At 36.7% G+C, this 16,233-nt stretch overlaps 1 protein-coding gene across 1 annotated transcript in view; it reads left to right on the forward strand.

Annotated features, from left to right (window-relative positions):
- The window catches only part of lmbrd1 (LMBR1 domain containing 1), a 56,113-nt gene extending 41,476 nt beyond the window's left edge, over positions 1 to 14,637 (forward strand). Inside the window, exons 15-16 of the mRNA XM_059359167.1 lie at positions 12,629 to 12,720; positions 13,140 to 14,637. Of these exons, the coding sequence (XP_059215150.1) occupies positions 12,629 to 12,720; positions 13,140 to 13,250 (203 nt within the window). The 3' untranslated portion in view covers positions 13,251 to 14,637. The remainder of the gene's footprint in view (positions 1 to 12,628; positions 12,721 to 13,139) is intronic.
- Positions 14,638 to 16,233: the final 1,596 nt, after the last annotated feature.

Below are 16,233 nucleotides of genomic sequence, written 5' to 3' on the forward strand. Positions count from 1 at the left end.
TGAGGCATAATTATTCTTTCATTTAAATAAATCAAGTGGGGTGTGGGGCCATAACTGCTCTCCCAGAAGACGCAGAATTACATCACAATTAGAGTCGCTGATGAGTGTTGATGGCTTTAAATGTCAGATATGTAATAAATATTTAAAGTTAGGTTCATGTGAAATCAGTTAGGTAGAGTGGTTAGTTCTTACAGTCAATTATGTGTTATGCATATTGGATATTTCCAAAATATTATATGTAATCTTTTCCTAAACAGAAAATGGTTGTTCTTTTATTATGTTTGTCATTTATTGCATCTTTGGGTTGAATGTTAAGACATTACAATGTGTCAGTTCATTTTCAGGTTCATGCTTGTATTTTGGGTTTTTACTAGAACATGTTTACATGCTTTAATGTTTAAAAGACACTTTATTTTTTCATACTGCCCATGGCTACTGTACCTTTATCCACCTTCTGCCTGAGACGCTGCATTTCAGTGCCTGTCCATCAAAGTTCCCATCCCAGAAAAGACCAGTCTGCTCTGATTAGTGCATGTTTCTGGATCTTCAACAGCTGTGCCCGCATCATTATTATTATTATTATTATTATTATTATTATTATTATTATTGTTATTGCTATTATTATTTCTTCATTATCGGAAATTTTGGCCACATTTAAAATAAACATGTGGCATTGTAACATTATAGATTATAGATTCATTTAATCAGGCAGTCTCTTTGCGATTTGCATCTCTTTTCCAAGAGAGACACAATAACAAGAAAAACATCAGATAATAAAGCTTTAAAATCACCAGTTTGAATGTACGAGGAGTAGTACTTTGGAAGTTACGTCAGTAGAGCTTTGTAAAACAGAAAATTAGGAAAAGCACAATAGTTCCCCTATACTGCCTCCTATTGCCATTAAGAGGAGCCTGTGAGCCTGGACCTGTTGTGGCAGGAAAGTTTCGAATGACAATGAGGCGTATGCCTGAATACAGCAGAGATGTTAGAGATAGCCTTTATTGACTTGGTTTTCATGAATAATTTTCACTTCATCCAACAGTAGTGAGAATGCATCAAGGCAGCGCAAGACAGGCAGAAAATAGAAAGATAAAGCAGAGGCAGGAGAGTAACTGCAGAGATTAAAGGCGAGATATTATTTGTTTACAGTAATCTGATGTGTAGACACATGCATTTAGGTTCTCTCCTGCCTGTGGGTAGGCTAAACTGTTATACATTGTTGCAAATAGGGTTTGCACAGTTTAATTAGCTGATGGGTACCTGTAAACTTAATTGAAGTCACTTTATCAAAGATGTTGCTGCTGATCACAGTTGTATTAGTTATCTTGAAGTTGTAGTATAAGAAAATTGTAGATGTCAACAACATGAAGCTGCATTTGTTCTGAAGTTCTTTAAGGTTGATAAATATGTTGAATAGAAAAGTCTACCTTTTGCCTTTCAATTCATAGCACTGCAATGCATATTCAAACCCACATTATATGACACATTATTTGTTGTGGAGCACGAGGTTCTTCTCTTTGAAAATGTGGCTTTTTACTTCATGCCTCATTAGTCAAATTTTCTTATAAACTATCTCTAAGAGCCTATGCTGAAAGAGGTTGCAATGTCAAAAAAAATCATTTCCAGACAGGCAGTGCACCACACCGTCACTGTCTCCAATTCAACTTAACTACATTACTAAATAGTCTTGTATTTAGTTAGATAGATAGATGGATATAGACAGATATTATGCTTTAAATTAGTTATACATACATTGTACAATTCTGCTGGATATTGATTGTTTTTTTGGGGAGAGGATGATTTTGTCAGTTTATTAGTGCTTTTTACACAGAAATGGTTGGCAGATGTAGCAACCTTCTAAATAGGGATAGCCTTAGACTGATTAGCTGAACTACAGACTCAGCCAAGACCCATAAGAACTCATTAGCATATTTAGATGTGCTTTTAGCTGTAGGTTTAATTCATGGTTAGTAACGGTATCAGGGTTATACAACATGGAGGTGCTAATGGACTAATGTCTTTGACATTTTAAAGACGTGTGCTTCTTTGGGCCATGTTCTCATGAATCAGTGGCACCTCGCACAAAAAGGCACGCCGGTGTCAGTGAATGCTATTTGCATGGTTAGATGTTCATTTTTCAGATAAAATCATGTTTCTTTAGATATTACAACCCTGACTTCAAAAACATTGGGACGCTATGTAAAATGTGAATAAAAACAGAATACAATTTTTTTTTTAATTGACATTTGGTAGCTTGTCCTTGTACTATATTTTATTCAGTTTAGGTAGCAAAGAAGTCATGCATTCTGTTTTTATTTGGATCAAATCGTCGCTTTTTTGGTTGTCGTTAGTAACAATAACACAATAAATACCACAAATTGTAAAGTACAGACAGTAAATCATGCTACATACAATAAACAGCACAACATACACAGTACAGACAACAATAACAGACATTGACACGCTAGACACGATTACAAAAGATCCAAATTTCACACACAGCAATAATTCTGATGCCAATATTGACCGAAATAATCTTGCTTTTTACATTTTGATTTTTGCGATAATCGAGCACCCTTTTTTTCGTCACTATATTCCATATGCTGTATAACGTTATATATAACGTGACCAACGTTATATCAGAAGACAACGATGCAGTGTCGCTGCTGTGAAATTGCAACAGCAAAAAAACACGGTATTATTTTAGTTGCCTTTAACCACATTCACCTAAGGGATAAATAAAGTTGCATTCAATTAATCCAGCTTTGCGTGACAATATTACCAACACTGCCAACATACAGTAATTACATAAACTGACAATCCCCCATAATGCTTTTGTTGACATGGCTATTCAGATAGAATCGTTGAAATTAATTGGCTTTTTTTTTATTTGTTTGGTTGGTTGTTTGTTTTTCTCAAACAAATCATTTGTTTTCCTATCTCACAACTATCACAATTAATCCTAAGCCACCACTTCGTCATGTTGTTTGCTGCCGCCTGGAAGCTGTATTGTATCTGACTCGAAGGGAATTTAAAGAAAGCTGCGGACGTTGAGCTGGATAAGTAAAATCAAATCAAATGTGATGCTGGCACCACAGGATCCTCAATTAGCAAGGACAGAAATCTTTTTTTGCCCAAGCAGTGTTGATGACCCTGGGTGCATGTCAAATAATTGTGAGATCTTTTAAGTCACACTGTTATACTAAAGGAGTCGTGGTGGCAGTCACTAGGACAGCAGCCAGTAGTATTTCTGCTCTCTCTTTTGACCAGCTTTGGGAGAACTGGTCCTATTTTGGACATCTTGGAAATGGCTCTTGCTTTCATAACAGCCGTTGTACCACCTACCATGAGGAGGAGGAAGTGTCAAGCAGAGACAACACATGCGACTGAGAGGGATCACAATCAAAAGCTTATCGACTGATATACTGTAGAAAGTAACAGCAGGTGAAGGATTTCATTTGTGTTGTGAAAGAGTGCAACTCTTCCTTTATATAAAGAAGCTTTTTCCCAAAGGAGAAAGTATCTCATCAGCCCTTGGTATGAGATGGGGTTTTTTTTTTTTACCTTTAACTGTAGCAGTGAAAAGGCAAGGAGAGGGATCGGTGCACAGCACCAAATGATATATATTTGGCTTCTTCTGCTTCTCCCAAGTACAGCAAAGGTACATCCAAAGCACCAATAAAAACATACAGATATACAGTATATACTCAAGTACAAATGTGCAGGTAGCAGCAAATACATTATGTAAATAATTAAGGCTGTAAAATGGTTATCAAAAAAAATGTATAATTGCATATTTGTGATTAAGTCATCTAAATTAATTGCATTTGTACATTCTTGCTGTGACAAGCATTTAAAAAGTATTTTTGTGGATGAGTGAATCAAGGATTAGACATTATAGAATATTAATTGTGAGCATATCTTTCATTTCCCATACATTTAGATTTTTTTCCCCCACTGTTCATATGCAAAGATGGCCTTAATAAAAATATGATGTTAATCCCCTGAATTGCCTGCAGTCCATTGCTGTGCATTTAGGGATTGAGTTTGTTAATCTGACTGGTTGTTCACTGTAGCATCAAGCAGTTGTTCTGGGTTGAAGGTGAAGTTGAGGTGATATTTCAGGCTTGAAGAACTCCGACGGTATGAAAATTTCTTGCTGTAAAAATTTGCAGAGTGGTGGTGATATCAACAGTTCCATCTGGACATTTTCTAAATGTGATTTTTTTTTTTTTCATTCACTGAGCCGAACAGTGTTTCGTAATCTGCTTCCATCATAGTTTTAAAGCTACTGTGGACAGCTTTATGTTCAGTGACCTCTATGGTCAAGGTGCATCACAGAGCGGGATTAATCTGTGGTAGTTTTTGGATGCGTTATTTTTCCTGTAATTAATCAATCAAATGGATTTTTTTTGACAGCTCTATAAATAATCAGAAATACAGCAAATAACACCATGTGACATATGTAAACATATTGTTACTGTACACATACTGTACCTTACTTTACCCCTATCCACATTCCCTAACCCTTTTGGTGTATCCATCTGTGACATAATATATATTTTGTATTTGAATATTGGTTGCTTTCTAGTAAGCTCTTTATATGTTTTCCTCACATGCCGAGCCACAGCATTACATCAGACAGTGTTCTATATCTGGATGCTTTGTTAACATAGAAATAGTATTCTCCATGTCACGTCTCCTTTGAGATTCCTTCTTTTTAACCGTAGCATGACGAAGAGATTCACAAACATGGATATAAATTGACATTTGCATATTTTCTAAATTTCAGGCTCCCCGCTGTGGATGTGAAAAATAAGAATGGGAATACACTGCGGTAGAAAACAGTCTCAGATTTAAAAGAGGCTCTGGAAGGGCATCGCTTTGTAATAACCCTTAGTATGACACTGGATCAAAAGACCGCAAAGGCAAAAGAGGGTAGAAGTCAAGCTGGTGACTGATTGGCTGCTGGGTCACAGTGATGTAATGACACTAACGTCGTGATGAGCAGGTGCTCAGTGCCAAGCTCTCCATTATCTACTCTAAGGTCATTACCACACCATTACTCATTTGGAGTATGTACTCAAATGGAAATGAATCCTCAGGAATTAGTTGCCATTGCCCCCAGACAACCTGAACACTCAAATCTTTTTCAGTATGTAATTTAACTATCGAGGAATTTTGAGGAAAAAGAACCAGAGGATTAAGTTCCTTTGCTGCCTCTTCCCTCCTTATTTCAGCAGCTGTTTACTTTAGCCAAGGAAACGTTTTATCCATTTGATGTTATATCCATGCTCATTTTCTCTCCAGCCATTGACACAAACTTGAACTTCCACTAAATCCAAGTTTGCTTTTAGCATATTCAATCATTTTATTTTGAAGTTCTTTTGATAAGTGATTTTAATAATGAATTCAATTTTACTTTTTTATGGTTCCGTGAAGTCAGACTGAAACCTGAGGAGTTTTCAGCATTAGTTGAGGCTGCTCTTTCAAATTATTCTTACCACCATGAGACTCATGCTGCTACTCATGGTGGGCGACTTACTTTGATCATAAACTATGACTTGCATCAAAGTTCTTCTTCATCTACATCTGTAATCAGCCCCTGTCAGTGAAGATGTTAGCTTTTTTGTACTTGTGCTTGATGATCTACAGTTTAATGTTTTTCTGTTGTTGTTTTCTGGCTGGTAATTGTCTAATTGTTGAGGATCTGAAATGGTAATGATCCATCAGGCCCATTTAAATAGGTCTTGATCTTACTCATTGATGCATTTGATTGTATATCAATTATGACTGCTTCCATCATAGATTTATCTGTGTTCATGTCCATTTCTAATGATCACTCCCTCACCCAAGAAATGAACTGTCTCCGCTGTTGTTTATTGCCGCCGTGTTAACGCCTCCATCATCACATCTGCAACTCCCATTATTGGTTACATTAGTTCCCCGGTCAGTCCGACCAGTGATTTTAATGACATTCTGTCCGCAGCTCTCCTGACTCAATTTCTTCCCAAAACTAAAAGATACTCTTGAGTGAAATCTGTGTCGGATTTAAGTAATATCACACAACAGGAGGAGATGTTGTTCTGTATGTCATCATGGCTGTGATCAGATCGTAGGCACGAGGCCACAGGCGAAGTCTGAAAGCAGTTCGAAGCCCATAATGTTTACCTTACAGGGTTAGTGTTAACCAATAAGATCTCCAACCTGAAAACATCACCCATAACAACCTTTATGAGCGTTACGTGATACACACACATTTATAATAATAATAATAATAATAATAATAATAATAATGCATTTTATTTATAGGCGCCTTTCAGGACTCTCAAGGTCACCTTACAATAAACAATTAAAAACAAAACAATAATAATAAAACAGCAATGGCAGTAATAATAAACAACAATGAAACAATTGCAAATTAGAACAGTAAAGACAACAATGACAGTAATATAAACATTGAACAGTACAGAGAAAAATTGTAATTTAAAAATGATGAATATATTAGGGATAGGCTGCAAAAGCCCTGATCTAGGTTTAGGGCGAAAAACTTTCTGGTAATCTGTTACGAAAGATGGATTGAAAAGAGTAAAGAAAATGTATGCAAATGCCAGAAGTGATGTGGTTACGAGGGTGAAATGACGACCACAAGTGGCATAGATACATAAAAATGTGATGCATGTAATAATAGGCACTGAAGTTCAGTGATGTTCAGATCACATCGTTCACTTTTGTTTTTACGAGACAGGAATCCACCCTCGACTGCGACTTCCACCATTAAACTCTGCATCGCCATCACTCATAATTACTACAGCCGATAGAGGGCCGTCTAAAGCCTAAACATTGGTCGTATTTTGCTGCCCATACAAACGACCTATAGGGTCCTTTTTAAGGGGAGACCAGTCTCTGTTAGCTTAATTTTTGCTCTACTTAATGCTAAGTCTGAGACTGCAGTAAATGGTGAGCTGGTTATACGAACACACCTAGGGTTTTGCACTGAAGTATCCTTGCTCCTTTTCTTCCCATCTTCCTTTAATGACAACGTTTCTAACACCAGACCTCAAATGTTTATGGAAATATATATCTTTGTGGTTAAAAGTTTGCTACAGTTTAAAACAACGTCTGTTAATGAAGTAAATGGTTTAGGTTAGCTGTAAGGTGGATCAATATGTGTAGTTAAAAGTCCCAGTGATGTTATACTATATAGCAGAATGCCTCTTTTCCAATGACTTATTAAAAACTAACTTATACAATCTCTAATAAACCCTGTGCATTGTGTGCAAAGTAAAGGCATATGAGTTTGTCAACATTATTATTTTGTATGGAACGGTAGCTCCAACGCCTTTGCAAATAAAGTTTATTTTTCCACTAAATAGCAATTTTGATATCAATAAATCCCACCCCAGGTTTTGTTTTTGACACAGTAGCTCAATTTACCAATAAATGCCCTCTGGGTCATTGCTCTACCTTTCTGCTGATTTTTACCCTGGTTGATATTCTCAGAGACAGAATTATGAATATTTTGGTATGAGACCCCTGCAGTCCACCTCATTCTGTATACATGTCATGCTGGGAGTTTAAACTGAATTTTAACAAATAAATGTAGTCCAGCTTTTAACTTGGAAGACATATAACATTCTTTCTAGTTTGAATCCCAGTGATGAAACTTATAATACAGAGGAGTGATTTCACACTATGGACTGCTGTCTGTTTCCTAGCAACTTGCCAGTTTCCACAGCATTGTTTTTAAAGAGCTTCAGGGGAAAGATGGTCATAATTTTATGTGTTGCCTCCGAGATGTCAGGTGCCCGAGCAATTTCCAACAGGAGGCTCCCTCAACCCCAACACAAATTAATAGTAATTTTCTTTGCATCAGGGGGATCATCATCAATTTGCGCTACAATGGAATATGTCAATCATAAGTTATTCTCTTGAAAGAAAAATGGCCATCTTGCGGTCCACAGACACCCCTTACCTCTAAAAGGAAAATGCAGTTTCAAGGAATATCCATTTGCTTGATATTGTGCGAAAACGCCACCACTGTGGATTTCTACTCCACAGCTTTGTTGAATGTTTGTTTCTGATCATACAATTACGACATTCTATGTTCTCCTATTTGTGAGGAGCAGACTGTTGTTTTGTACAACAGACTATTGCTATGGGCGAAATTCTCACTCTGGAGAACCAAATTTAATTATATCAATCCGCAGGAAGAAGTTGGGTAAAAAAAAAAGAAGAAGAAAAAGATTCTAGCCTTCTATTCTTATTTTTCTAATAATTTAAATTGCATCACCCTGTAGGGGTTCTTTTCACAGTAATGGCCCATTTGCTGTACATTATTCCTTATATAGAATTAAATACGCTGTCTGATTAAGACTGGGCTTTAAAAAAAGGTTTGCTTCTTTTTGCTTGTAGCAGCTCAAATGAGTATTTTTAAAATTGTTTCAGCAGACAGACAAACCCAGTCTACAGACGTATATTGTCTTTTGTGTCTGCGTCTGGAGGTCTGCAGCGCTGCTCAAATGGATTCTCACTACGAGTGAGATTTTTTTTACAGAGCGAGAAGATGTTTTTGGTGAACATTCATTGACAATATGAGAAGCTTGAGCGATATGAAAATAGTTCTGTTGAAGGAACATCAGCATCCTCAAAGGACATTGGAATGAAAGTGCTCTGTTGCTTTTTAGATGGGGAGAAAGTAAAAGCATATCGTGTAGGAACACGGGTGCTTGCTGATAGAAAGAAGCTTTCACAAAGAACACAGTGCGTGTGTGTGTGTGTGTCTGTGTGTATCCAGGGTTCTATGCATGTGTTTGTGTTCAAATGCAGGGATGAAAGTTATACATAATGCATCAAGCTACACAGGGCAGCACTCACCCAAGTATCATAAGTCAAGGTGAAATTACCTGCACTCACACACTGCCCCCTGCTCTTATCGGAGAACGGTAATGATTTCAAGGTGAAGTGGGTCAGTGGTGTACATGATAATATATTTAGGCAGACCACTGTTGTGAACCATCTGTAGGTCCCACTCAGAGCCCTGCAATTCAGGTGAGCAGCTGGAGAGCTACAGATGGCTGAGGTACTGGAGGAAAAGAGTGGGGTCATGGGGATGAAGATACACTTGCTTCTTCTATTATCTGTTGATACTGGTGAGGTACAACATTGTTGGTACACCTTCAGAGCTGCTGCGGGCTCACTCTATCTAATCTTTTTACTATAGATGAAACAGCACAGACCATTACATTCCTCTCTCTTTTTTTTTTTAAATCCAACACTCGAAAGGAGAGAATGCTCGCTTTAATGAATAAATTCTAAACCACACTGAGTTGTTACTGTGGACCTTGATGTCACGTAGCTTGGTGTAAGTCTGATTGTACTGCTCATGGGGTTCAAGTCAGTGTGAAGAGCTGTGTAAGAAACAGTGTGATAGGAGCAGCTCAGCAGGGTTAGCGTTAATGCTCCAGATGGCTCTCTAACATAGCCAGACAGTGCATTTCGTCTTCACTTAAGCTTTGTGGACTTTCTCTCTAGCCTTGTTCTGTTGAAATTATACAAGTCTGATTAGAAGTATATTCAGATATTTTCGTTTTATTGCTTCATTGTGCATGGCTAAGCTAATTAATATATGTGATCTGAGGGCAAACATTTTCCCCCCTGCTTTCTTTCTGTATTTTCACAAAAAAAATCCAATTGGATCACTCAACAGAGACCCAGACACTGCACGCATATCATTGGCACTTTCCGCATTTGACGTCATCAGCGTTTCCCATGCCTGCCAATACCCATTCATGCACATAAAGGGGAATGACTCAGCTTAAGAATCCTTATATTATTCCTGCCGTCTATCCCAGTCAGATCAATAGCAGCATCAAGTTCTGTTAAAATCTGAAGGGCTAAGACTCAAAGGTGATCACCGTCATCAAGCACCGAGCTGCTCTACAGACAAAGAGAGATATTGGATTTTATAAGGAATAAACAAGTTTTTGTTTTAGATGTGTTTATATTCATGGTCAGAGAGCTTATTCAATACCAATTGAGCTGTTCTTGGTCATAGCATGCTGCAGAGTTGAGAGTTTTGTTTACCTCTAAAACTGCCAGTTTGAAAGGTGCTTCCGGAATATAGTAACAGCGAACTCGGTCTGGTTCAGATTGGTTAATCACATTTTTTTTTCCTTTCACTTTCAAACAAATTTTGTTTTTGTTAGATACGTCAATAAGCTTTCAACACAGTGAATCAGGTTAGCTTGTGCAAAAGCTTTTCATACTTTTCATACAGCTTTTCATACTGATGGACTCTACTCCTCTGTTACCGTATGGCCAATCACATCTCAGCTAAACAGACATGTCTGTGGTTCATCAATGACTATGGCTGCACCGGTAGGATATGGTAAATGAATAGGACTTATATACTGCTTTTCTAGCATTGCGACCACTGAAATCGCTTTACACTTCAGACGGTGCTCATTCACCCATTCACACACACATTGATACCACCCTACATTATGCCATCTGCCACCATCAGGAATTCATTCACACACCGATGAACGCAGCATCAGGAGCAATTTGGGGTTCAGTATCTTACCCAAGGATACTTGGACATGTAGGCTGGGATTGAACCACCGACCTTCTGATCAGTGGAAGCCACAGCCATCCAATATCAGTTTCAGCAAGACATCCAATATAGCCAATGTTACTTGGCAAAATGGCCAAATTCTTTTCTTTCAAAATGGGTAATTTCATACCTCAGTAATTATATATAACAAGTTATAGCATGTTTTCTGGTAATGCAATATATAAATAGTCAAAATAATGTAACCACATGGTAAAGCCAGAACCTAATGCATCATCTCAATATCATTAATCTTGCAGTAAACCAGTATGGCTGCTTTTTTTTCACTCTTGCTAGATAAGAAGAAAGAGGAAAACTTCACACGATAGATATGTTGAGGGACTAGATCCAAAGTACTCCTGAACAGAAAGTATGTAGCGTTATCCCCACATCTCGCAGACGTCATCTTTCTCAGGTCAGCTGTCTGTTTCACCACTAGTGACTGCCCCCTGGTGGCACCTGCTGTGCACTGCAATACATCTCCAAAATACAACATCTCAGTTTAATAGGCAGCAACATCTGGTATATAAATTCAACATATTTTATTTCAACATGTGCAACAAGATGATTTAAAAAATATATTTTTAGACCTTTTTAAATTTCACGAATGTGTCGTACATTTTATTCAAAATTTGCACATATTAACCAGCAGAGCTTGGTCCCAGATCAAGTTGCACACTCCTTACCTCATCAGAGAATCAGGGTTACATGCATAACCCATAACCTATGGTTCACTGTCTTCACAATTTGTTGGTGTCTTCTTGCGTGTCGCGCTTTTACCTTTTCAATGTGTAATCCTGGTTATATTTGATGCAAGGCTCCATTAAATCTTACACCATCCCAGTTTTATCAACCGGTTAAGCCATATTCACATTGACAGTGACATGGCTTCCCTCTTTTCCGAAGACTGGTTGTCTTTTTTAGTTACAATGACACAACTGCCCGAGGCACCGTGTAGTAATAGCAGCCCGTTTTTTGTCTCTTAAGTGAGTGCAGACCCCTTTATAACACAGATGTATAACAAGTGCTACACTTGTGCAATTATAAACACTGTGTAGCAATAGATGCGTCACATTTTCTTGCACTCATGCTGTTCTTCTGGATGGTACTCCACACCACAGAGAAGTTAACTTCTCATAATTCTCTGAAGACAAAAATCCTGTTTCCTCAGGCTGTCTGTCCATCTGTCTTTTGTTCTTTCTTCACTCTTTTAACTGTGTCTGATTATTCTTCTTTTAACTTCCACCTCATCAGTCACTTTGTAAAAGAAATCTATTTTTTCTTACTTTTATAATGATTCCTCCTGTCCTTCCTTCCTTCAAGGGTTTCTGTATCAATTAATCAAAAGTACAGAATGGTGAAGGATGTCTTAGGATGGTGTGATTTAACCAACTTTTAATTAGAGGCTTTTAGATTTTATAGGAGACGGAACTCTGGCTTTGACTGTAGAGAAGCTTAGTGGGGTGCTTAATGAAGTAAAACAGTTGACTGTCACTTTATTTATTTTGGAGTTTTATCCTTCAAATGAATATATGTGAATATTATTCATGAAAAATGTACACTGAGAGTACATTTAATCTATCTGTGATTAAAACTAAATAAATGAATAAATAAAATAAAATGTGCTTGCTCAGCTATTCACAAAGATTTAGGCCATACTGCATGGACTTCTTCAGAAATGGTTAAGAAACTGAACGAAGGTTGTCACAATACCAGAATTTTAAATTAGTAGTAAAAACTAGTATTAAAATCTATACTTAATACTCTTTCTTTGGGAACAATTTTCTTTTCCACCTTCCAGATAAATTGAATATTTTCTCTTTTTTAAAAACACGGCAGATGAAAAGTTTCTTTTAATTACTTTTTATTATTATTATGAACAAATAGCCGGTGGGAAAAGCCCTGTTGAATTATTAATATGTTCAATAATCAACCATCTTAAATACAGAAGTCAGTTTTCTGTTGTTATACAGATAAATATCTTTAATTATCTTGTATTTTCTCTTTCTCTTTCAGACCAATGCACTGTGACAAGATCCTATCTTTTCCTCCACAAGTTCTGGTTCTTCAGCACCATCTACTACTTTGGTAACTGGGCCTTTATTGGGGTAAGTCCAAGGATGTTAATAAAATATCTTGATTTTAGTTAGAATTCCAGTTGAATGCTTTTCGAGACAGGTATTTTACTTTTGTTCATTATAAAAAGATAAATCAAAATCAGTGAAAATAGTTCTTTTGTATCTTTAGAGCAATAAAACAGCTACAGCAACAACATCTATAAAACATTTCATTTCGTTCCAAAGCAGTTCAAGAGTATTTCCTTCAAGGGAAGAGTTTGAGAGCCGAAGCAGATAATTTAATTTCTACTCACAAAAAGGTTACTGGAAAATGATTTTCCAAGACTGCACACAGCTAATCTCCTCAGCAAAATATTTAATAGCCTCTTTCCTGCTGCTGTTGATGCATTCTATTGATCAAATGATCCTTATGAAATGTTCCCTAATGTGTGCTTTGCTTATTCTTTTAGGCTTTCCTCATTGGTCTGGTGGTGTCCTGCTGCAGGGGGAAGAAGTCTGTGATTGAAGGAGAGGTGGAGGCCGATGACTCGGACTTAAGCGACGATGAATACGTGCACTGAAAAATCAGTATTCTCTCAGATGGGTTTGTTAGATATTCCCACCAAACTTAAAGGGACTAGAAAGTACAATTTCATATACAAAAAAATGCATGTCAGCAATTTGTCATAATTTAATTTATTGGTTTTAAGGAGTTATTGCAGTGGTGTTTTGTGGATTCCAGCCTTGTTTTGAGTTGACACATCCCTCCCTTTAATGAGACCGCTGAGAATGATTGTTGTGTCTTTCTCAGTCAATATTATGGATGTCTTTGGGATCCTGGGAGTGTCCTCCAACTCAATCCTACCTTGAGAATTTACTCATCAACAGTTTGAAACTGACACAGATTGTTCATTTTTCTACTGGAGGAGACTCACATATTGCAGCAGAAACACTGCTCCAAAACTTTATGTCTGAGGATTTATTTGAAACTTGGGCATAAACTTAGTTTTTATGTTCTCTAAGCACTTTCTAGATCCTTTAAATGGTCACTATAGGCTCTAATATACATTTTAGGATAAAATACAATGAAAAAAACTGAGTCTACACAAAGTGTTCTGCTTGCTTGTTTTCTGAAAAGATAATTGGTCTGAAAATAATGATTCTAAGTGTGACAGCAGTAATGTTTTCAGAGTTCATTTTGCTCATGTTGTCTGAGGTTAAATGCATTGCTTGAGGGTTTGCTGCTTGTTTCTTTTTTTCTCTTACATTTAGTCTTTTGCAGTCTTGAAGCATTATATAAGCAAACATTACTGTACTTTCATACCTGCACTGTGTGAAATGTAAAAGGACCAATTTCAGCTGTCGTGTTTCCAAGGTTTCAGTTATTCTTGATTTTTAATTAAATGGGTTCAACAGCTTTTTGCTGTCTGTGTTTAAAAATGTGAGAAACATAGAATTAATCAATATGGATGTGATTTTATTTTAATTAAGGAGTACTTCTCCTTTTTGCTCGTGCTCTAGAGTTTATCTAGTTTATCAACAGCGGGCTTGTGACTATTAATGGCTTTTTTTCAGCTATGTTTAATTTCTTTTCAATGTATTTATGAGCATCAAAATGAATACAAACTGTTTATCTAATCAACAAATTGACAGAAAATATGAATATGAATGACTTTTTTTTGGAAACCAAATATTTGTGCCTCATGAATGTGTAGCACCATGATGGGCACACACTACTGTATATGCTAATCATCCTGAATCTTATGAGTTTGGTCTTTGCTTTAGGATATTAGACTGGTACCCTTCACTGAGAATCAATGAAGCCAGCAGCAGAAAATGTTACATGATGACAACAAAAGCTGCAGCAAATGTGGCGTTCGGCCGTGATTGGTTGAAAAGAATGCTGGAATTTGTGTCAATGTTGAATGATACCTGTATTTAAAGAAATAAAACTATTTAAAAACACTCCATATTGGTCCAGAAAATGTATTTTTTCCAACTTGAACTGTTTTTTTACAACAGCTTATTAGAGCCAAGTAGAAGTAAGAAAAAAAATGCAGATTTACAAGATTAAAAGCAGCAAATTTGCGAGAAAAAAGTAGCAGATTTATGAGAAAAAAATTTGAAGAAAATAGTGTTTTGCATTGAAAAACAGGAGACATCCTGCTGGTAGAAACGAATGAAATGTGGTGATGTAGTACCTTGAGAGACAAAACACTAGCCTATTTTTCAGACATTTAATCTCATAAATCTATGGCTTTTTTTCTCACAGATTTGGCACTTTTAAACTCGTAAATCTGTGACACTTTTTCTTGTAGATTTGCCACTTTAATCAAACAAATTTAAAACTTTTTTCTCTAAATATTATTCCCCTTCCCCGGGTCTGCATTTTTTTTTTTTCAAACCTGGCACTAATACGCTGTTGTGGCTTTGATTCTTCCTTTCATCCACAGGGGGAGCATTTGAAATATAAATGGTGATTTTGTAGGGTGAAGAATCTTTGATTTGATTTTGATTATTGAGTTAATTTGAGTTAATTTGATTATTAGTTAATTGTTAGTGAAACCTACGAGCTAATTTACTTTTTATTTGTTCAAAGCTTCAGAGTGACTTAGTTTAAAAGTTAAATTTCTGATCCTTTGTGTTTGAGTCTTGTCTTTTTCCCACTAAAATCAACACAATTTCCAGCAACACAATAAAGGGAGCATCTTTTCAGCAGTTGTCAAAACTGTCCGCAGCTATTTTTCATTACCAGTCTGTCCCTGCTACCAAATACTCCCCCAAACATCTCATCATTTCTCATATTGTTGTCTATAAAACATCCTGGCTGTGTGGCTTCTGTTGAGTCTTTGCTTATGAAATATATTTTTCTAATATAAAATGTGGTGAGAGTTAGAGAGAAAACATTTAAAATGGCCTTTTATTCTGTGCTGCATACAGTATTCATCTTCATTAGTCACTGACTATAACGACTGAGTCATGACCATATTGTGGTCCTTTTTGACAAAATCTATTAAGGAACTACAAAGTACATAACCACATTACCACAATCAGTGATTCTGTGAGTGAGAAAGTGTATTCTGCTGTTCAAGGCTCAAGTTTTGACACTTTCAGACTACTGAGGACATGTATCAAATGAAGCTGACAGTTAGATACATCCGTCCTTGGATTAGCATATAACTACTAAGTGCCTGCTTTGGACTGATTTGCATGAAATTTTGAGTGCATGACCAATTAGAGTTTTTTGGATGCATACCTTGTCATAACTATTGTGCGAGCCTGCTTTGAGTTAAGCCATTATGTGATATGCCACCCCCTCATACACTAATAAACCAAATATGCCTTGAGCCAAAAACATGGAGCCCTAGAAGTCTAGCAGAAAGGATTGTGTGATCAACATGTCAGATCAGAGGATTTTTGCTGTTCACAGTGCAACTTTTCTTGTCATACCCTTCATTCAAAAGCCAGTCTTGTCTCGTCGTTTCCTTCCTTCCTGAAAGTCTTTTTAGGCTTCTCTTGCATTTTATTGAATAAATGCATAAATTAGTTCAGGGAAATAAAAGT

The sequence above is a fragment of the Centropristis striata genome, chromosome 20, assembly GCF_030273125.1.
Source record: "Centropristis striata isolate RG_2023a ecotype Rhode Island chromosome 20, C.striata_1.0, whole genome shotgun sequence".
Lineage (NCBI taxonomy): Eukaryota > Metazoa > Chordata > Actinopteri > Perciformes > Serranidae > Centropristis > Centropristis striata.